General features: G+C 65.8%; 2 protein-coding genes across 4 annotated transcripts; one reads left to right on the top strand and one right to left on the bottom strand.

The window, feature by feature from the left end:
- On the top strand, positions 1-15,435 carry DVL1 (dishevelled segment polarity protein 1). Of its 3 annotated transcripts, XM_055382075.2 has the most exons (16): positions 159-439; positions 8,112-8,181; positions 8,386-8,507; positions 8,714-8,817; positions 9,065-9,203; positions 10,237-10,330; positions 10,425-10,494; positions 10,564-10,703; positions 10,966-11,042; positions 11,129-11,196; positions 11,339-11,491; positions 12,126-12,257; positions 12,343-12,510; positions 12,596-12,802; positions 13,709-13,746; positions 14,249-14,388. In XM_055382075.2, the coding sequence occupies exons 1-15, from the start codon at positions 270-272 to the stop codon at positions 13,717-13,719; spliced, it is 1,725 nt and encodes a 574-aa protein (XP_055238050.1). In that variant the 5' UTR covers positions 159-269; the 3' UTR covers positions 13,720-13,746; positions 14,249-14,388. The 3 variants fall into 3 exon arrangements, with proteins under 3 accessions (XP_055238047.1, XP_055238050.1, XP_055238036.1); XM_055382072.2 differs by lacking the exon at positions 13,709-13,746 and having other exon boundaries at positions 1-439; positions 14,249-15,435; XM_055382061.2 differs by lacking the exon at positions 13,709-13,746 and having other exon boundaries at positions 11,339-11,416; positions 14,249-15,435.
- On the bottom strand, positions 14,247-20,587 carry TAS1R3 (taste 1 receptor member 3). Its single transcript, XM_055382048.2, has 6 exons — positions 19,175-20,587; positions 18,773-19,073; positions 17,905-18,687; positions 17,587-17,790; positions 17,332-17,452; positions 14,247-17,205 (listed from the first exon to the last, which is right to left on the bottom strand). The coding sequence occupies exons 1-6, from the start codon at positions 19,363-19,365 to the stop codon at positions 16,247-16,249; spliced, it is 2,559 nt and encodes an 852-aa protein (XP_055238023.2). The 5' UTR covers positions 19,366-20,587; the 3' UTR covers positions 14,247-16,246.
- Between the last annotated feature and the right edge of the window lie 1,075 nt (positions 20,588-21,662).

Raw genomic sequence — 21,662 nt, forward strand, 5'->3', positions numbered from 1 at the left:
CGCGCCCTCCGTGCTGCGTCCCTCGCGCCGCTCCCGGGCCGGGGGCGGATGGGCGGCCGCGGGCCGCGGGGCAGCAGTCGGGACGCGCGCGGGAGCCGGGGGCGGCGGCCGGGGCCTGGGCGGTCGGGCGGGGGCGCCCGGGGGCCTCGGAGCGTCGGGGCCGAGAGCGGTGCGGGCCGGGCGGGGCGCAGGCGGGCGGGCGGGTAGCGCCCCGCGTCCGAGCCCCGGGCCGGGCCCTGAGCGCGCGGGCTCCGCGCCGCCGCCGCGCCATGGCGGAGACCAAGATTATCTACCACATGGACGAGGAGGAGACGCCGTACCTGGTCAAGCTGCCCGTGGCCCCCGAGCGCGTCACGCTGGCCGACTTCAAGAACGTGCTCAGCAACCGGCCCGTGCACGCCTACAAATTCTTCTTTAAGTCCATGGACCAGGACTTCGGGTCAGTCGGCCGCGAGGCCTGCGCGAGCCTGGCGCGGGCTCGGGGGTCGCACCTGCCCGCGCGGGGACGGGGCGGGGGTCCTGAGCCGTCCGCGCCCCCGGGGACCTGCGACCGCGACGCGCCTCCGCTAGATGCGGCGCGGGTGGCGGCCTCGGCCCGTGTGCGGCGCGCGCCCACCTGTCCGTGGAGCGGGGCGATGGCGGGCGGGGTTCCCGGCGTCCCTGGCCCCAGCTTCCCGGCCCCGAGTCCTGCCTTGGCCCGTGTCAGACTCGGTCGGCCGCATCGCTTCCACCGGGGCTGGCCGGGAGCGCCTGCCGTTGGTGCGGGCTGGGGTCAGGGGCGTGTCAGTGGGAAGGAAGCAGGGTGGGGTTCCCTAGCTGGGATGGGGAGACATGGGGGTACAGGTTCACCAACCTGTCTGCTAGGGTTTGCAGAAGCTTCCCGAGGGTCAAGACAGGTTCTCCTGGCCCCCTTCTGCAGGGTCCTTGTGACAGGGTGGAGGTCAAGGGCCACTGGTGACCATGAAACTTTATTCGCCTACCCGTGTCCTGAGCTCCCTGTGGGCCTCGTCCCCACTGAGCCACAAAGCACTTGCGTTCCCGGAGCAGCCCAGACCATCTGCTGTTTCGGGGCAGCGTGGGTCAGCGTCTCCCTGCTGGGCCTCGGTGGTGGTGTTCCAGGCGAGGAGACCCCTGCTGTGCTGAGCTGGGCCCTCTGGGACAGGGAGCAGGAGCCTGGCCATCTGCTTGAGGCCTGGCCTGGCCCGGCCCAGCCACCAGTAACCTGAGTCCCTAGTCCCAGCTCAACAGTGTTGGGCTGAGCCCGCTCAGGCCTCGTGGCCCCAGGAGGTGAGCGTCCTGCAAGCCGTGTGCTTGTGTGTGCCCGCTTCTTGGGATTGTGACATTAAGGTTGTTTCCTGGATTCTGTGGTTGCAGGGTTCTCAGGCAGCCCCAGGTCCAGTCAGGCTGGGTCCGCTCTGGGGCTCTCAGGGGGGCCCAAGGGACATCTGGACAGCTGTACTTTCCTTCCCCACCCCCACGACCAGGCAAAGCAGAGAGGGCAGGGTGCGTCCTTGGCAGCCTTTGAAGGCTGGGCGCTCCCCACTCGGCTCAGCGGCCCTCCTGCCCGCTCTGATCAGGTTGGGCAGGAGGGGGCGGTTTGTTTTCTGAGTCTGGTCCGGGCTCCTCCCCTGCTGGGGCACCTTGCAGTCCCTGCTTCTCTGGGCCTGGGCTGCTTTGGCCTTGAGCATGGGGCATGTGTCAGGTACTTTTGTTTTTAACTTAGTTTATTATTCTAACGAAAGTTACCAAAGTCAGTAATGCTCTTTGTTGCAAATGTGTGCCACCAGGAAATGCGTAGTGAGGAGGTGCCCAGCCCCCAGGTTCTGCTCCTGGACCACGCTCTGGGATGAAGCCCTGGGGGAGTCCGCCTTCTGCTCCTGACACCCACCGGGGGCTGCCCAGGGCAGAGACAGCCTGGCTGTTGCCCTAATGCACTTCCAGCAGTGGCTGCACCTGCTGGGCACATTTGGAGGACGCGTGGGTGCCCGGGCCTGGGAACAGGGTGGGCAGGTCTGGGTGTCGAGGCAGGCTTGGGGATGCGGCCAGGAAAGAGACAGGGGAGCTTCAGTGTACAGCTTTGGAGGATGCAGACTTACAGGGGGCTGGGAGTCAGTGGGGCTGCAGAGGTCAGGGCTGGGCTGGGCTGTGCGGGTTGGAAAGAATGGAGTGGGGTGATGCTGGAGGTTCAAGACAGGGGCCTTGCTCTGTGTCCTCCCAGGTCCTCTGGCTGGGATGGGGGCCTTGCTCTGTGTCCTCCCAGGTCCTCTGGCTGGGATGGGGGCCTTGCTCTGTGTCCTCCCAGGTCCTCTGGCTGGGATGGGGGCCTTGCTCTGTGTCCTCCCAGGTCCTCTGGCTGGGATGGGGGCCTTGCTCTGTAGCCTCCCAGGTCCTCTGGCTGGGATGGGGGCCTTGCTCTGTAGCCTCCCAGGTTCTCTGGCTGGGATGGGGGCCTTGCTCTGTGTCCTCCCAGGTCCTCTGGCTGGGATGGGGGCCTTGCTCTGTGTCCTCCCAGGTCCTCTGCCTGGGATGGGGGCCTTGCTCTGTGTCCTCCCAGGTCCTCTGCCTGGGATGGGGGCCTTGCTCTGTGTCCTCCCAGGTCCTCTGGCTGGGATGGGGGCCTTGCTCTGTGTCCTCCCAGGTCCTCTGGCTGGGATGGGGGCCTTGCTCTGTGTCCTCCCAGGTCCTCTGGCTGGGATGGGGGCCTTGCTCTGTGTCCTCCCAGGTCCTCTGGCTGGGATGGGGGCCTTGCTCTGTGTCCTCCCAGGTCCTCTGGCTGGGATGGGGGCCTTGCTCTGTGTCCTCCCAGGTCCTCTGGCTGGGATGGGGGCCTTGCTCTGTGTCCTCCCAGGTCCTCTGGCTGGGATGGGGGCCTTGCTCTGTGTCCTCCCAGGTCCTCTGGCTGGGATGGGGGCCTTGCTCTATGTCCTCCCAGGTCCTCTGGCTGGGATGGGGGCCTTGCTCTGTGTCCTCCCAGGTCCTCTGGCTGGGATGGGGGCCTTGCTCTGTGTCCTCCCAGGTCCTCTGGCTGGGATGGGGGCCTTGCTCTGTGTCCTCCCAGGTCCTCTGGCTGGGATGGGGGCCTTGCTCTGTGTCCTCCCAGGTCCTCTGGCTGGGATGGGGGCCTTGCTCTGTGTCCTCCCAGGTCCTCTGGCTGGGATGGGGGCCTTGCTCTGTGTCCTCCCAGGTCCTCTGGCTGGGATGGGGGCCTTGCTCTGTGTCCTCCCAGGTCCTCTGGCTGGGATGGGGGCCTTGCTCTGTGTCCTCCCAGGTCCTCTGGCTGGGATGGGGGCCTTGCTCTGTAGCCTCCCAGGTCCTCTGCCTGGGATGGGGGCCTTGCTCTGTGTCCTCCCAGGTCCTCTGGCTGGGATGGGGGCCTTGCTCTGTGTCCTCCCAGGTCCTCTGGCTGGGATGGGGGCCTTGCTCTGTGTCCTCCCAGGTCCTCTGGCTGGGATGGGGGCCTTGCTCTGTAGCCTCCCAGGTCCTCTGCCTGGGATGGGGGCCTTGCTCTGTAGCCTCCCAGGTCCTCTGGCTGGGATGGGGGCCTTGCTCTGTAGCCTCCCAGGTCCTCTGGCTGGGATGGGGGCCTTGCTCTGTGTCCTCCCAGGTCCTCTGGCTGGGATGGGGGCCTTGCTCTGTGTCCTCCCAGGTCCTCTGTCTGGGATGGGGGCCTTGCTCTGTGTCATCCCAGGTCCTCTGGCTGGGATGGGGGCCTTGCTCTGTGTCCTCCCAGGTCCTCTGGCTGGGATGGGGGCCTTGCTCTGTAGCCTCCCAGGTCCTCTGGCTGGGATGGGGGCCTTGCTCTGTGTCCTCCCTGGTCCTCTGGCTGGGATGGGGGCCTTGCTCTGTGTCCTCCCTGGTCCTCTGGCTGGTGGCCTCAGGAGCCTACGGAGGACCCTCATCAATTACTTCCTTCATCCCTTCCCCTGAGTTCTACCCGCAGACCTCTCAGCACTGTCTGTTCTGTGGAATAGAACCCCCGTGGGAGGGGCTGGTTGGTCAGTAATACTTTAGCTTAAGCGACTGCTGAACTAGACACTGGCCCTGGATGCCAAGTGAATGTAGTTGGAGATGGGGGGAAGAGAAGGCAGGTCCTCGCTGGTCTGGGTTGGCCTTCATAAGAGAGGGAGCTTCAGGCTGGGGACGCTGAGGAGGCCCTGGTGAGTCGGGGGTTCCTGCACCAGCCCCTGCTGCATTCTCAGCCCAGCCCTGGTTCCCCAGCCTCTGCTCCAGAGCATGACTGACCACCTTGCAGTGCAGGGAGCCTGTGTCGTGGCCACAGCCACGTGCCCTGGTCTGGACCCCACTCCCCACGCACGGCTTTGGCCCAGTGGGTGAAGGTCCCCTGCCTGTCCTCCACTTTTCATGCCCTGGTCACAGCTATTCTGACCCAAGATCCCCAGGGCTGGGAGGAGGGCAGAATTGGGGAGGGTCTCTGCCTGGTGCTGGGTTTGGTCGTTGGCAGGGGGTCTCGCCCAGCCTTGGGCCGAGGCAGAGGAGGGAGGGTGTTTGGCTCCGGGTCCCCACTGCTGGGTGCGTGGCGGATGCTGGGCCTGCTGGACTTGGCACCGAGCCCGTCTGTTGGGCACAGCTCCCACAGTTCATCTCCGAGGTGGGGGTGGCCCGGGCCTGGGACTGGGGGATGGGTGGAGGCAAGGTTGTGGGCCCAAAGCCCTGGTCCCCAGGGCCGCCTGCCATGGGCCTCGGTGTTATGACAGCTCCTTGTGTCCTGGGTGGTGCTGTGGGGAGCTATGGAGTTGGGGAGGCTCTGCCTGGCCTGGGCTGCGGGGGGAGTTCCCACTCCACCCTCCCTGGCTGTGCCACTTGGGGTCTGTGACTCAGCCTCTCTGTGCCCTGAGTGCCTCCCTGGTGTTGGGAGGGTCCAGGCAGTTCACCTACTGCACTCATAGCCATGGCCTAGCAGGGACACTTGAGCTTGTGTGTCCTGAACCGGGGGAGGGGCACAGAGAGATCCCAGGACTCGGCACCACCCAGGGGACAGGCTGGTGGAGAGCCGCTGGCTCTGGGGTCAGGGGTTGGGAGGCCACAGACCCCCAAGGCTGAGGGCCCCGACCTGGGGCGTGCACAGGGGGCTCTGAGGGCGCAGGATGGCTCTGCGCCGCCTGTCCTGGGCCAGCTACCCCTGCCAGCTTCCTGCTCCGCCTTGGGAGAATGGGGTGCATTCGGGACCACGCCACGTCTAGGGCAGCTGGCTGTGGCCTCTGGGAGTCTGGAGGGTTCTCTGCATCCTGCGTGGCCATGCTGGCTCCCAGGGCGCTGCCTCTGAGTGGATTCCTCCCCGGGGCGGGTCTGTGGGGGCAGCACACAGGTCAGCCAGGCCTCACGGAATCCCAAGGTGGGGGCACAGTGCTGGCAGGGGCGCCCCTGGCAGCTGCCGTGAGTTTCAGCGGAGGCTGCTACAGAGGCGCGGGGACCCCGGGTGGTGGGTGCGCCCCCAATGCCTGGCCAGCCTCCAGCACCCTCCCCCATCTGGCTGGGGTGGGGACGGCAGGGCTCTGCCTGGGACCTGGGTAGCTGACCCCTGGAGCCCCAGGCAGACCCCACCCTTCCCTCTGTGCTGTTTGGGTCCTGCTGCCTTTCTCCTGGCCCAGCCAGGCTTGGGTCTGCACCCTGCCACTGGGGGCAAGGGAGGACTTGTTACACCCTGTTGGGCTGAAGAGGGCGGAGTGAGTAGGGCCTCTGGGTCCTGGCTGGACATCTGTGAGGGAGCAGGGGGCAGGGACATCCCAGGCAGCCTGGGGTCTTCGTGAGGCCCTGACTGGGTGGGCCGTGCGGGCTTGGGCCACTCTGGATGGTGGGAGGGGGCAGGGCCCTCTTCCGGTGGAGCCAGGTGGGTGCTGTCCTGTGGTGCTGGGTGGCCAAGTCTCCCTCCGGTGAGTCAGAGGGTGCTGGGTGGCCGAGTCTCCCTCCGGTGAGTCAGAGGGTGCTGGGTGGCCGAGTCTCCCTCCGGTGAGTCAGAGGGTGCTGGGTGACTGAGTGTCTCCCTCAGGTGAGTCAGAGGGTGCTGGGGTTGGGTGTGGCAGGGGAGAAGCTGCCGGCCAGGCCACCTGGGGCCGTGTGTCAGGGACTGAGGTGGGGACCCTGCCAGGGTCTCTGCTGTGGTCAGGTCCATTAGAGACAAGGGCTCACCGTGGGCCCTGGCCCCCTGGCGGCAGCTGGTGGTGGCCTCGGTGTCCGTGGGGCCCGCCTCACCCTGGGTTGCTCCAGCCTTTCAGGTGTGACAGCCTCTCACTGTGGCGGCCTCAGCCTGGCATGGGGTCATGGTCTTACCTGGGAAGGCTCCTGTGTGGGGGCAGCAGACGTGGAGGGGTCTGAGAAGTGACCTTCTCTGCTCTTTGGGGGCGTCTACCTCATGGCCATGGCCTGGCCCTGGGAGGCCTGGGGAGGCAGCTGCAGGACCCCAGAGGGCTAGGTAGGGGTCCCTGCTCCCACCTGGGCTGGCCCCGCCTGCTGTCCACTCTGCCCTGAGGCTTGGGGTCTCTTCCCAGCAAGTGGGTGGGCCAGGGCTTGGGTGACAGTGTGGGTTTGCCACTTTGCCGGGGGCCTCCTGCTACCTGCTGCTTCGGAGTCTGGCTGAGTCAAGGTGCCCCGGGGTCAGGGGACCTGGAGCGGCCAGTCGGGGTGGCTCTGTAGCTCGCAGTGGGACTAGCAGCCACAAGGCCGCTTCCTGCCAGGTGTGCGGCCAGGCCAAGCCCCGTCTCCGGGCTCCCATTTCTCCACTGGGCCCAAGTCCCGGGCGTGGAAAATGCTGCTGGGCAGGGCAGGGTGCCACGAGGCGGCATCCAGATCCTACCCAGCCTGCTGCCTGGGCCCTCAGAGGTCACAGTGTGAGTGTCGACCACAGCCCTGCCTGCCTTGCTCCTTGGCCCGGGGACCTGCCCCTGCCCAGCCATCCCCTCTGTGCCGTGTGGGTTGCCTCCCTGCCCTCTGAACTCTGAGCTCGTGTCACCCAGCCTCCTCCTGGTTCGTGTCCCCTGACCCTCTGCGGCCTGCCTGGGTGCCCTCTGCCCCGTTCCCAAGGCCATCTGACCTGGGGGTGGACTGGTGAGGCACCTGGCCAGCTTGCTCTCCTGGGGGCCCTGCCGGCTCCGCATCCCCTGCTGCCCCTCTAGGTCCTGAGGTGCAGGGAGGTTTGGTGAGTGGAGGTCTTTGTCTCCCTGGCTCGGTGGACAGGACAGGAGGGTGGTGGGCGGCCTCTGGGGACCTGTGGGCCCTCCCAGCCCACCTACGTCCATCCGTCGGGTCTGAGAGTCCTTGTGTGTGGACTGTGAGCCTGACTAGGGGTGCAGGGCAGGGGTCAGGCAAAGCCCCGCCCTCACAGAGCCTGACCCTGGGCAGGCAGGCACAGGGCCTGGGACCTGAGGCTGCTCCTGAGACGCCAGGAGGGTGGAGTGGGGCCATAGGGCATGGCTGGCCTGATGGAGAGGAGGCTGCTGGGGGCTTTGGGCTCCTGGTTGGGAATGACAGGTCTGAGTGCAGGGGTGGATGCAGGTGGCCTGATGCCCTGGCTGTTGAGGGGTGGGCGGCTGGTCTGGAGCTGGCTGGGAGGTGGAGCGGTGGACCTGAGGTCTGGGGCGAGGGACAGGGAATAGCCTGGGGAGCCTTGGGGCCCGGTAGGTGCAGCTGCTGCTGCTGAGGAGGCTGGGGCCTGGCCTTGAGGAGTCCCAGTGTGGGGGAAGCCCTGGGGGGGGCTCCAAGCCCCAGGAACAGATGAGGTGGGGGTGGTTGGAGACAGCGTCTGGGGCCACCACATACATGAACCGAGGGCAGCTGGGCACGGGGGCTTTCCCAAGGAGGCCTCACCCTAGCTGTCCCCCTACCTGGGGGCTGAGGACCAACGCTGCAGGGGACTGAGAGCCTTTGGCTGAGCTGCCCCTGTGAGGATGTCCACAGCCACTGTCCCCATGCCGGGGGGGTGGGGGCCCAGGATGTGACGGAGAGGAAGGACGGTTCCCAAGAGGAGAATGCGCTAGCAGGGGTGTCCACAGAGTGACGTTGTGCGGGCAGGAGGAGCGCCTGCTCTCCAGGCCTCACCTCGAGAACCGCAGGGTTGGGTCCCCCAGGTGGGGCCTCACGGCAGCATATGCCCACAGGGTGGTGAAGGAAGAGATCTCTGATGACAATGCCAAGCTCCCCTGCTTCAACGGCCGCGTGGTCTCCTGGGTGAGCCCCTGTGTCTTGGCCCCCAAGGCTCGCCTGGGGAGCATTCCAGGGTGGGGCTCTTCCTGGGGGAGGCGGTGGGTGTGGGGAGGCCCTGGCAGGCTGGGTGCGGATAGGGCAGCTTGCTGGCCCCCCGTTCCCTGGGTGCCCTGAGAAGGCGTCCTGAAGGCGGGTGGGCTCCCCTGAGCATGCCTGCTCCCTCCACAGCTGGTCCTGGCTGAGGGTGCTCACTCGGATGCGGGGTCCCAGGGCACGGACAGCCACACAGACCTGCCCCCGCCTCTTGAGCGGACAGGCGGCATCGGGGACTCCCGGCCCCCCTCCTTCCAGTAAGAACACCGTGGGCACTGGGCCCTGCTACCCCAAGCCTGTCATGGGGGTTGCTGGCCAACAGGGGAGGGAGGCCTGCCTGGGCCAGTAGGCGGGCGTGGCACCTGCTGGGGCTGGGGTCCCACAGGCGAGGGGAGGCTGGGCTGGGCGGCATCTGAGGGACTGGGGCCACGGCCTCCCCACCCACCCTGCTCTTGTTGCACAGCCCGAATGTGGCCAGCAGCCGTGACGGGATGGACAATGAGACAGGCACGGAGTCCATGGTCAGTCACCGGCGGGAGCGTGCCCGACGCCGGAACCGCGAGGAGGGTACAGTGGTCACGTCTGCCCAGCTGTGGACCCCCAGCCTCCCTGGGACCCCCATGAGCCATGTTCCTATTACAGCAGTTCCTGTCCCCCAGCCAGTGGCGGTGCTCGGGTGGAGGCACAGGCCCAGCGAGCCTACAGTTGAGCCGCCAGCTCCCAGACCCACAGGCATGCAGCACTGCACAGGCAGCCCCAAACCCATGACCTCTGGGAGACCCTGCAGTCAGTTCCCAACCTGCTGCCCCCACAGCCGCCCGGACCAATGGGCACCCAAGGGGAGACCGACGGCGGGATGTGGGGCTGCCCCCAGACAGCGCGTCCACCGCCCTGAGCAGCGAGCTTGAGTCCAGCAGCTTTGTGGACTCGGACGAGGATGGCAGCACGAGCAGGTGTGTGGGAGTGTCTGTGGGCGCGTATGCCTGTGTGCCCACTTGCAAATGTCTGTACGTGATGTGCGTGTGTGTGTCTGCATGAGGTGTTTTCACATTGCACGTGTGTGTGCATGTGTGTGCCTGCAAATGTCTGTGTACATGATGCACGTGTGCTTGTGCACGTGTTCCACATGAGGTGTTTTCACTGTGCACGTGTGTGCGCGCCTGTGTGTGCCCGCGTGCAAATATGTACATGATGCACGTGTCTGCTTGTGCATGTGTGTCTGTGTGAGGTGTTTTCACATTGCGCATGCGTCTGCTTGTGCATGTACCTGTGTGCAAACGTTTATGTACATGATGCGCGTGTGTGTGTGCACGTATGTGTGAGGTGCGTTTTCACAGTGTGCACGTGAGGAGCGTTTTCACAATGCACGTGTGTGCATGTGCGCGCGTGTGCAGGTGTGTGTGCATGTGTACGTGTGCAGATGTGCGTGTGTGCAGGTGTGCATGTGCAGGTGTGCATGCACGTGTGCATGTGCAGGTGTGTGCAGGTGTGCACGTGTGTACGCGTGCATGTGCAGGTGTGTGCAGGTGTGTGTGCCTCTGTGCAGGTGTGCAGGTGTGTGCAGGGGTGCGTGTGTGCAGGTGTGTGTGCATGAGTATGCAGGTGTGCCTGTGTGCAGGTGTGCAGTATGCAGGGGTGCGTGTGTGCAGGTGTGCGTGCGTGTGCAGGTGTGCGTGTGCACGTGTGCGTGTGCACGTGTGTGCAGGTGTGTGCATGTATGCCTTGTGCAGGTGTGCATGTGTGCAGGTGTGCCAGTAGTGGATCTGGCTACATGTGTCTGTGCCCAGTTTGCCTGTCTCTGGGATTTTCGTGTGTGCTCATATGCACATCACGTGTGCAGGGCCTGGGGCGTGGACATCAGGCACTGAGCCTGCTTTGGAACAAGCCTGGCCTAGACCCGCGATTCCCACCCAGCATTGGGGGAGCGGGATCCCACCCCCCTACCCATGTCTTCAGCTCCTCTGAGCTCTGACAGTCTGTTCCCAGGCTCAGCAGCTCCACGGAGCAGAGCACCTCATCCAGGCTCATCCGGAAGCACAAACGCCGGCGGAGGAAGCAGCGCCTTCGGCAGGCGGACCGGGTAGGCAGCAGGGTGGAGCAGGGCGGGGCTGGGGAGGCGAAGTCAGTGTCGGGCAGCTCCGTGCCCTTTACACACGCCCCCCTCCCCTCCACAGGCCTCCTCCTTCAGCAGCATAACCGACTCCACCATGTCCCTCAACATCGTCACTGTCACCCTCAACATGGGTGAGGCCTCGGGGCAAGGGTTGGGGGCAGGGGCAGGGGCTTGGCCGCGGCTCATGGCTCTTCCTGCAGAGAGACATCACTTTCTGGGCATCAGCATTGTGGGGCAGAGCAACGACCGTGGAGACGGCGGCATCTACATTGGCTCCATCATGAAGGGCGGCGCTGTGGCCGCTGACGGCCGCATCGAGCCCGGCGACATGTTGCTGCAGGTGTGTCTGTGGGGGCTGCGGGGTGACATGTAGCTGCGAGTGGGTCTGTGGGGGCTGCAGGGTGACGTGCGGCTGCGGGTGGGTCCGTGGGGACTTTGGGGTGACGTGCGGCTGCGGGTGGGTCCGTGGGGACTTTGGGGTGACGTGCGGCTGCGGGTGGGTCTGCGGGGGTTGCTGGGGGACGTGGCTGCGGGTGGGTCTGCGGGGGCAGTGGACTGAGCTGCACACCCTGCCTGCACCACCCTAATCCCCACCCCTGCAGGTGAATGACGTGAACTTTGAGAACATGAGCAATGACGATGCCGTGCGGGTGCTGCGGGAGATCGTTTCCCAGACGGGGTGAGGGCTGGGGACGCTGGAGCGGGAGGGGCCAGGCAGGGAGGTGGGACCATGGGGGCCTTGCTGTGTGACCACCGTTCCTGCAGGCCCATCAGCCTCACTGTGGCCAAGTGCTGGGACCCAACACCCCGAAGCTACTTCACCGTCCCACGGGGTGAGTGGCCCTCGGGGCACACGGGGCGGGATGGGGAGGGGGTGCCTACCTAGCCTGAAGGCCTCTCTCCTCTGTGCCCTGCACCCTGCCCTCCCACCCTGTCCATCTGTCCGCCTGTCATCGCCACGTGGCGGCCACCCAGCTGACCCGGTGCGGCCCATCGACCCCGCCGCCTGGCTGTCCCACACGGCGGCACTGACAGGAGCCCTGCCCCGCTACGGTACGAGTCCCTGCTCCAGCGCCGTCACGCGCACCAGCTCCTCCTCACTAACCAGCTCCGTGCCTGGTGCTCCACGTAAGTGGCAGCTCCTGAGGGCCCCAGCAGAAACCGAGGCTTGGAGGGGGCGTCTCTGCCAGCCTCCAGCATGGCCGCCTGTGGCCGTCATGGGGCTGTGACACGTGTGTGTTGCCTGTCCCCAACTCCCTGCACAGACATGTGTGCACAGGCACCCGTGCCCACCTTGTGCAGCCCATCCTGCTCATGGTCTGTGTGTTGGGAACAGGGGATGTACGTAGGGCCCCTATGCGGGGAGCACCCAGGGGGTCAGAGGCAGGGGCCAGGTCTCCATTCTGCTTCCTGCCGCTAACACGACTAACAGCCTGCGCTCTCGGGCGGGGCACGCGGGGAGGGGAAGGGGCCTGCCCTGTTCTCATTACTTCCTGGTCTGCAGGGTGGGGTGTCAGCCCAGTTTGTGCCTAGGATCCTGATGAAAAGTGTCTGCAGAAGTGGGAGACTAAATGTCCAACCGCCTGCTCACGCCCCAGCCTCACGGGGGTGCATCCTGCAGTGGGCCGGGGCCCTGCTGTCACGCACCGTCCAGCTTGCGCCCTGGTGCAGGCTCTGCCCAGAGGCTCCCCTGGGGGTGCAGGGCCCTGAGTCCCCCGCCTTCAGATGCTGGGGCTGAGGCGGGGCTGTCTGTGCCTTGCAGAGCTGGAAGAGGCGCCGCTGACGGTGAAGAGTGACATGAGCGCCGTCGTCCGGGTCATGCAGCTGCCAGACTCGGGACTGGAGATCCGCGACCGCATGTGGCTCAAGATCACCATCGCCAATGCCGTCATCGGTGAGTGGCCGTCCCCGCGGGCGGATAGTGCCAGGGGCGGGGCTGCGTGCCTCGAGGCTGCGGGCTGACCGCTGGTGCCGGCCAGGGGCGGACGTGGTGGACTGGCTGTACACGCACGTGGAGGGCTTCAAGGAGCGGCGGGAGGCCCGGAAGTACGCCAGCAGCTTGCTGAAGCACGGCTTCCTGCGGCACACGGTCAACAAGATCACCTTCTCCGAGCAGTGCTACTACGTCTTCGGGGATCTCTGCAGCAGTGAGTGGGGGCTTCGGGCTTCAGGGCGGAGGGGAGGGGAACGCCGGAGGCCCCTCCGCGGCCCTCACCTACCCTCCCCCGCCAGATCTCGCCACCCTGAACCTCAACAGTGGCTCCAGTGGGGCTTCGGATCAGGACACGCTGGCCCCGCTGCCCCACCCGGCTGCCCCCTGGCCTCTGGGTCAGGGCTACCCCTACCAGTACCCGGGGCCCCCACCCTGCTTCCCGCCTGCCTACCAGGACCCGGGCTTTAGCTATGGCAGCGGCAGCACTGGGAGTCAGCAGAGTGAAGGTGAGAACGCCCCTACCTGCCCTTCCCCAGCTCCGCCCCACCCCGCTGCTGCTCCGCCCCCAGCTCCGCCCCACCCCGCTGCTGCTCCGCCCCCAGCTCCACCCCACCCTGCTGCTGCTCCGCCCTGCTTCTCTGCTGACCCCAATCCCATGCTCCTGCTGTGTACTTGGGCCCTGAGTGGGCTCCTTCTGGAAAGGGCAAGTGCCAGGGGGATCCAGGAGCCAGCGTGAATGGGGAGGACAGGGAAGCGTCTCACACAGGGGCAGCCTGGACCCCACCTCATCTGGGTGGGATTGGGATGAGGGGCCTCCAGGAGCCTGGCAGCCTGGGCGGCTGTGCCTGGTAGGGGTGGCGGCTGGTGGTTCTCCTATGGTAGAGGCAGGAGGCCGTGAGACCATGTGGCCAAGGGCCGTGTGACAAGGACAGGGCAGGGGTGGCCAAGGAGTCTGACAGGGTCACTTTCTAGGCCTCAGGACACAGGAGGGTGGCAGCTGCAGCCCGGGCAGGGAGCCTGACGTGGATGGTGCCGTGCATCCTAGCCTTGTGCCCCTGTCTGGGGTGTGTTTAGGGGCCGGGGATCCAGAGTGTCCCTGAGGTGTTGCCTGGTGGAGCAGAGGCCCCAGTGGGTGGGGTTGGTGAGGCCAGCAGGGGTGTCTGCAGGCCAGGGAGGGGTGCAGGTGGCGGCGTGGAGGGCCCAGGAAGGAGGGCGAGAGAGGAGAGGCGGCCAGAGGGTGTGGGACCGCAGAGAAGCCACGCTGGGTGTCTACTGACCCTCGACCGGCGCTTGCGCCCACTTCGGCCCCACCCAGCCCGCGGTCAGTCCCCACTGGTGGCGGGTGGGTGCCGGGCAGGTGCCAGGCAGCCGGGCGTGTAACTCGTGCTATCCCTTGTCTTGTGCTGAACAAGCCTTAGACTGAAGGACTAGCGGAGTGGACCTTGGGCCGGTAAGCCAGGGTCCCGCCCGGCGTCCTCCAGCATGTCCCCAGCCAGCCACGCCCTCCAGCTCCCACTGCGTCTTGGGAGCCCAGGACAGGGCTGAGCTGAGTCATCCGTCGGCCAGGGTCCTGGGTCGGGGGGACAGTGGGGCCTCGGGTGGGGAATCCAGGATGGCCACGGGGGCACCGAGCATGAGGGGCCCTCGCTGGCACCTCATTCTTTCAGCCGCAAGACCAGGCCCTCAGCTCAAGCATCGGGGTGAGGCGTGGGGGCGCCCAGCTTGCCCCAGGACCCTGCCTGCCTCCCACTGCCCCCACCAGCCCATGCCTGCCGCAGCTGCCCCTGCGACCCTGGGGGTGCCGGCCCTGTCCTCGCGCCTGCATGGCTGCCCCGCCCACCCGTCCTGCACGGGCCACCGTTCCTGCCCAGTCACCTGGCGGGGGCGGTTGTTCTGGACGTGGCCGGGCCTGGCGCTGACAGGCTCCTTCCCCATCCTGTTCTCACTCCCAGGGAGCAAGAGCAGTGGGTCCACCCGGAGCAGCCGCCGGGCCCCGGGCCGTGAGAAGGAGCGTCGGGCGGCGGGAGCTGGGGGCAGTGGCAGTGAATCGGATCACACGGCACCGAGTGGGGTGGGGAGCAGTTGGCGAGAGCGTCCGGCCGGCCAGCTCAGCCGTGGCAGCAGCCCACGCAGTCAGGCCTCGGCTACTGCCCCGGGGCTCCCCACACCCCACCCCACGACCAAGGCCTATACAGTGGTGGGGGGGCCACCCGGGGGACCCCCTGTCCGGGAGCTGGCTGCCGTCCCCCCGGAATTGACAGGCAGCCGCCAGTCCTTCCAGAAGGCTATGGGGAACCCCTGCGAGTTCTTTGTGGACATCATGTGACTCATGGCGCGTGCCCCAGCCCTGCCTGAGGTGGGGAGCTGGTGGTCCTGCCGCACGCAGAGCTCGCGTGGGCTTGCCTTCTTGGGGGCCAGGATGGGAGGCAGGGTGGGGGGCAGGCTGGACCACCACCATCTGCCCCTCAGCGAGAGCCTCAGGGACCTCCCAACCCCTTGTGTCTGGTGGTGATCCCTCCTGGGATGAGGAAGACCCCCTTGGGCTCTCGGCTGACCCCCACCTCCTGCACAGCTGTGCCCAGGCCCCCCAGGGTGGTCCACGCGGGGCAACCCCCTGCGGTGCACAGGCCCCCTGTCTGGAGTAGGGATCTAATTTATTTATTTATTGCCTGGCCGGTGACTCGGGGGAGGAGGTGACCCTGTCATCTGTCCCACCTGCCGCTGCCCCTTGGAGCAGCCCGCACCTTCTCCCCTCCCATCCGGCAACAGTCGAGTCTGAAAGTACGTGGAGGACGGGACAGGAAGACGAGAGAGGGCTGGACATCCTGCCCACCGTGTCCCAGCCAGGGCAGGGAGGGACCGTGGGCCACAGAGTCAAGGGGCCCCGATGTGCACAGCTGCCACAGGGAGGGAGGTCTTGGGGAGATGGGCAGTCAGGTGGCCCGTCCTTGGTGAGTGCACACACGGCGTGCACACATCTCGGCCTGCACACACCGCGGCCTTCCTGGCTTCTCTGGCCCCCACGTGTCTGTGCTGTAGATATTGTATCAAAGTCCCAGCGTCTAGATGGTTAACATAGAGCTGCTTCTGTGTAAATGCTGCTTATTTTAAACACTAAAAAGCGTTTAATTTTATGGGACAGTTGTGTGGCCTGTGCCCCTTCTCTCCGGCTGGGCTGCCTTGGAATGAGGCACAGGGAGCTGGTCCAGCCTCCTCTAGGCCCTGCTGGGAGCTGACCCTGGGACTCTGACCCGAGACCCTGTGTGGGCCTGGCGGGGTGCTGGCGTCAGACCCTGGTGGGCAGTTTTCTGTCCATGGTGCTGGCTCCAGGGTCCTGGTGGTCGGTGCTGGCCGTGGTGCTGGACCCCGCCCCCACCCCACCTGGGCTCTGTCCCTGGTACTGGTGACAGTCACGATGCTGTCTACCCACTGGGCCAGGGTCAGAGTAGGAAGCTGGGTGCCACCCCCACCTCGGCGGGCTCTGCCCTGGGCATATGCCTGTGTGCCCCCACCTGGCCTCCCAGTGCTGTGGTGCCTGGCAGGGTGCAGGGTGGGGGCCCTGGCGGGACATGGTCAGGTCGGCAGGGCCTGATTTGGGCTTCCAGCCATCTGGCTGGGGCCTCCCTTTGTCCTTTTCCTGAGCTCACGGTGTGGGTTGCGGGGACCCTGGGAGCCCTCTGGGCCTCTTTCCAGAACAGTGGGTCTGGGTTACCTGGGCAGGCCTGGTCTGGACACAGAGGGACAGGGACACAGCTTGGCTCGGGCCCAGATGGTCACAGGGGTGTCCACGTGCTGCAGGCCTAGGGCTCACTGTGGGGTCAGGGTCAGGAGACAACCTGGGGTCAGAATCTAGAGCGGGAGGGTCTCTGTAGGCAGACACGGGTCATTGCTGGCTTGCGGGGGATTGCAGCTAAGTCTGGGTTCACCAGGGCTGAGATCACAGGGTTGGGTCACTCATGTTTCCCCTGATTTCCTGTGTCCCCGTCATTCCGGCCTTGGGCATCCCCAGGGCCCCCTCCCAGGAAGAACTCGGGGGTGTTGAGCCCTGGCTGCCGTATGAGCAGGTAACACCTGGGCAGGTGGAAGGCAGCCAGGATGCCCAGGACACAGAGCAGGAGGGCGCCCATCTGCACGGCGGGCCTGAGGACCACCTGCACGTTGGCCAGGAGGGGCACAAAGGAGACCCAGGTGATGAAGTAGGCCAGCATGGCAAAGGTGAGGCCACGGGCACGGTTGTAGCGGCCCGGCTGGCTCCGCACCAGGAAAGTGCCCAGGAAGCAGAGAAAGGCCAGCGTGGCATTGGTGGCGTGCGCTAGGCCGAAGCTGACCCAGGAGCGTGTGCGGCAGTGCACCAGCGCCTCCGTGGGCAGCATGTGCCAGTCCGTCACCACCTCCGGCGGGAAGGCCACCAGGTACCAGGTGCACAGTGCGACCTCCACCAGCATGGCCAACAGCACCACCAGCCAGGCCCAGGGCCCCCGCAGGCAGCCACTCAGCCGGTCTGCCCAGCTCAGAGGCAGTTCTGACTCCACGAAGATCTCGGCCGCCTGCAGGAAGAGTGTGCTCAGGCAGCCCGTGAGCGGGAGGTGGGACAAGGGCTGCTGGGCCAGGCATTGGGCAGGGCTGGGCTGGCCGGGGAACAGGAGGACGCTAAGGCAGACCAGGCCCAGGCACACCAGGCCAAAGCAGGCCAGGGGCCCGCCCGAGGCCTGAACCAGTGGGCTGTCCCGATGGTGAACGAACAGCCCCAAAGCAGCCAGCACAAGGCCCAGCGCCAGGCTCAGCAGCAGGAGCAGCAGCAGCACAGCCGGCTCGCCCCAGGCCAGGAAGCGAGACCTGCGGTGGAAGCAGCGTGTGCTCCGCTCCGGGGACCACTCATCCTGGCCACAAGAGGTGCAGGTGACGTCGTCTGTGAGAGAGGAGAAGGGCGCTGGGTGCTCATCTTGTCCCCTGTGGGCTCTGGTCTCAGAGCCAGGACTTGGCAGGACCCTCCCCTGCTGCGTTCCCACCCCCGCCTGCCGGGAAGGCGGCTCACCTGGGTTTTGCCGGTAGCTGCCCGCCTCGCAGTCCACACAGTCGTAGCAGCAGGAGTGGAACCCCTTGACCCGGCGCACCTGGCCCTCCTGGCACTGCCGCGAGCACCGGGACACGGGCTTCTGCGCACAGGCCTGGGGTCTGGCTCTGCTCGGCTGGGCACGCCCATGGGACACTGGAACGGCCCCCGCCCCCAGGCTGCGCCCTGCCGCAGGGGCTGCCACGGGCACGCCTGGCACACCCGCCCTCACCTCACCTGGTTGTCAGACGTGTGCCAGCGGATCTTCAGGCGCTCTGTCCTGAGGCTGCCGTTGAACCTGCCCACATCGTGGAGCCTGGGCACTGAGCCCTGCCACACCCACAGCTTCAGGTCGTACTCCATGTCCACGTTTCCGCTGCTGTCGTACCGCAGCGTCAGCCCGCCCGCGTGGAAGGTCAGGTTGTACATGTTCTCCAGGAGCTGCGGGTGGGGGACGGGGCTGAGCCGCCAGCCACCTCCAGCTCAGGCGTGGTGGCTGTGCCTGGTGGCCTGGGCACGTGCAGAGGACAGCACACCGCCATCTCCCGGGCTCACCTGCCAGGGCTTCACGGGGTCCTGCGCGGGGCAGCCTGAGGCGTTGCACTGAAGAGTGTTGTGCAGGGCCTGGGCCACGCTATACACAGCTGTGTAGACAGAGAACGTCTGGTGGTGATTTAGCCCTGCGCTCACGTTCTGCAGCGTGATGCAGTCACACTGCGGGCAGCGCTGGCCCACCACGTCCTCCTCCAGACCCTGCTCCCTCTCGCCCAGGGTGGAGCAGAAAGCCGGGTCGGCGGCCAGGGCCAGGTGCGTCTTCACGTACTGGGGGAACTCGTGCAGCTGGGCACCCCTCTGGAGGAAGCCAAGCACCGTGCCCATCTGGGCCATGCCGGGCAGCCCCATGACCAGGTCAGAGGTCAGCCAGGCCTCGCTGGCCACCCACACCTTGGGCGAGAGCCTGCTGCTGATGCTGTAGTTGAAGAGGGCGTGGGCGGCATGCACGGAGGCGAACAGCAGCACCACCTGCACGCTACTCTGGTTCACCTGGTGCAGCACGTCCTGCACCTTCCCCAGCCGTGAGTCATCGGCACGGGGCAGCGGCACCAGGCCCTCGTGCGCGATGCAGATGCCACGTGCCGCGGCCAGGGCCGAGAAGATGCTCAGGCCCTGCCGGCCGTACTCATCGTCGCTGCCCAGGGCAGCCACCCAGTTCCAGCCGAACTCCTGCAGCAGCTCCGCGGCGGCCGTCAGCTGCACACGGTCGCTGGGCACGGTGCGGAAGAAGGAGGGGAAGGTCTCCCGGGCGCTCAGCAGCTCCATGCTAGCACCGTAGCTGACCTGCAAGGGCCAAGAGGCATCTCCTGACACAGGGGCTCCCACGGGTAGGGCTGGGTGGGGGTGGGTGATGGTGGGGGGCGCCCACCTGGGGCATGAGGAAGAAGCTGAAGAACTTGCCGGTGACCATGGCGAGCTCTGACGAGTGGGGCCCAATGACAGCCAGCACACGGGGCTGGTACTGCGTGTAGTTGCAGTACGCGGCGATGTCGCGGCTGCCTGCCTTGGCCAGGAACATGAGGCTGGGCTTCATGGCCACCACAGGCTCCGAGCACGTATCAAAGAGGTCGTAGCCCAGGCGCAGCCCAGGCAGCAGATCCGACTTGTTGTTGATCTCCTCCACGGCCATTTTCATGGCCAGTGCCCAGAGCAGGCCGTTTGAGGAGAACCTGGGGCCACACAGAACCGCAGGTGGCCACCTCGGCCCCGGCTCAGGAGCACCCCAGACCTGGTCACCCTGACCCCGACCCAGGCCGTCCCACCTCTGTACCTGGTGCACACAGGGCTGCTGGGCCGTGTCCGGCTGCGGAAGCCAGCCTCCTCGGCCTCGCCCAGGGGGAACAGCCCCCCCAGCATGTAGTCCCCTTTCATCCTAAGTTGCTGTGACAGGCACAATGGGGCCCCCGCCCCAGGTTGCAGGAGAGCCCAGAGGCTGAGGCCCAGGACAGCAGGGCCCAGCATGGCAGAGGCAACTTCCAACAGGCACGGCAGGTGGCTGCCCCGACTGGGGCCTCACATGGAGTGAGCCCGGGGCGGGGAGCAGGCAGAGGATTTGTTTAGCAAAACCCTTGCCATCCTCACTTGCCACACCCTGGGGCCCCAGTGGTGTCCTCGCTTCCTGGGCCTGAAAGTTTGTGGGCGTCAGACTCTGCCTGAGGCCACTGCCAGGCTCTATGGCCAGCGATGACCGGCAGGCAGGCTCTGCTCAGTCGCTGGCCATGGCCTTGTTCCCTGCCTGTGGCTGAGCCCCTCGCCACCCCCCGATTCCTGGAGTTGCCCGGCAGGCTGTGGAGAGGAGAGGGGCAAAGGGGCCTCCAGGGCTCTGAGGTCTCAGCTACGTGGGAGGGATGCAGAGACACCCAGCTCTGGGGCTTTTCATAAGCACAGAAATGCCTCCTACCCAGCCCCGGGAGCTTCTGGGTCCCACTCAAGGCTGTGCTGGCCAGAGCCAGGGGCAGCAGGGATGGGCTCCCTAGGCCTGCAGACCAGTCAGGCCAGTGGGCAGCCGGACAGCCAGGCCTCCACCCTGCAGCTGGGGAGGGCCCTGGGGTGGTGGTGGTGCCCTCCCAGTCTGCTTGGGAGCAGAGTTCCTTGAGGGTCTCAGCCTTTCTTCTGCCAGAGTCTGACGCCTAGAAGCTGTAGGAACCGCATGGCCAGCTGTACTCACACTGCTGACCCCCGTCTGGGCCACTCCTGCGTGGCAGGCACACAGGTGGCTCCTGCTGGGGGTAGAGTTTGTTTGCCAGGGGGGCACGCAAACAAGGGAGGAAGGGCCACAGGCAAATGAGCGGCAGCTGGAGCAGCACCAGGTGTGCAGGGCCGGGACTCCTCTGCCTCTGTGTTGCTTTGGGGGTGCCCTCGGGGACACACCAGACTCCAGGCGCAGGCCCTCCCAGGGGAACTGGGGGGCACTCAGCTTCAGCTAGGGCCTGGCAGACCTAGCAGATACCAGGAGGTGTGCCCTGGCTGGTGCCTCTTCCCCATGGTGCTGTGAGGAGGACCCGTGAGGCACACATGCATATGGCACACACTGAGCACACGTGAATATGGCACACATGCGAACCTGGCACACGAGCACAGGAATGCGGCACACACAAACGGCACATGTGCATGGTACATGCAAATGGCACACGTACAGCACACGCAAGGCACACATGCATGGCATGCAAATGGCACACATGCACGCCACACGTGCACAGCATACATGCAAATGGCACACGTGTACAGTGCACACAAACGGCACATGCACGTGGTACACACAAATGGCACATGCACGGCAAGTGCATGGCACACACAAACAATACACACGGAAACGGCACATACACAGATGCCATACATGCACGGCACGCAAGCAAACGACGTGTGGCACATGCGCATCGCACGCAAATGGCACGTGCATGACACAAATGGCACACATGCAAACAGCACACACATGACACACACGCAAAGCGCATGGCACACATGCGCATAGCATACGCTCACAACACACACACGGCATACACAAATGGCACACATGCACGTGGCACACGTGCACGGCCAACACGCAGCACATACGCGCATGGCACATACACGAAAACAGCACGCGCTCACGGCCAACACGCATGGCACATGCAACTGGCACCCGCATATGGCACAGATGGCACACATGCACATGGTACATGCAAACAGCACATGCAAACGGCACACGTGCACACAGCATGTGCAAATGGCACATGTGCGGCACACGCAAATGGCACACACGCACTTGGGACATGCAAACGGCACAAGCATGGCACTTGCACAGAAGGCAACACCCAGAGGGAGCCCTGCCCTGGGGCCCACGCAGACCCAGGCAGTTCTCCCGGCCCATACTGCAGTTGGCAGCCTTTGCCGGCACCATATGCAGCTCCCACAGACCCTGAGGTGGGGGTGACGTCCAGGAAGACTCCGCTGAATTGCATCCCCTTTCTGTCCAGGCCACTGTTGTGGCTGGGAGTGGCCCCCACCTCCACGCACACATCCCACGCAGGCCTCTCCTCTTTTGCATGGAGAGGCGGATGTCTGCTCTCCCAACTGTCCTCCCAACCCAGCCTCTTGGTTCTGGGTGACCCTGTGTCTCTGTTATCTCACCTGTACAACAGGCATAGTGATGGGACCTCTCTGGGAGGATGGGCACACAGCAGCCCTGCCCCGAAGGCTGGCCTTTTCTCAGGGTGTTTGTTGAGCCCTGGGGCTAACACAGCCCCCTGAGCCTGGCAGTGGGGCCTCAGCTCCCTTGG

Source organism: Gorilla gorilla, chromosome 1 (genome assembly GCF_029281585.2).
Source record: "Gorilla gorilla gorilla isolate KB3781 chromosome 1, NHGRI_mGorGor1-v2.1_pri, whole genome shotgun sequence".
NCBI lineage: Eukaryota > Metazoa > Chordata > Mammalia > Primates > Hominidae > Gorilla > Gorilla gorilla.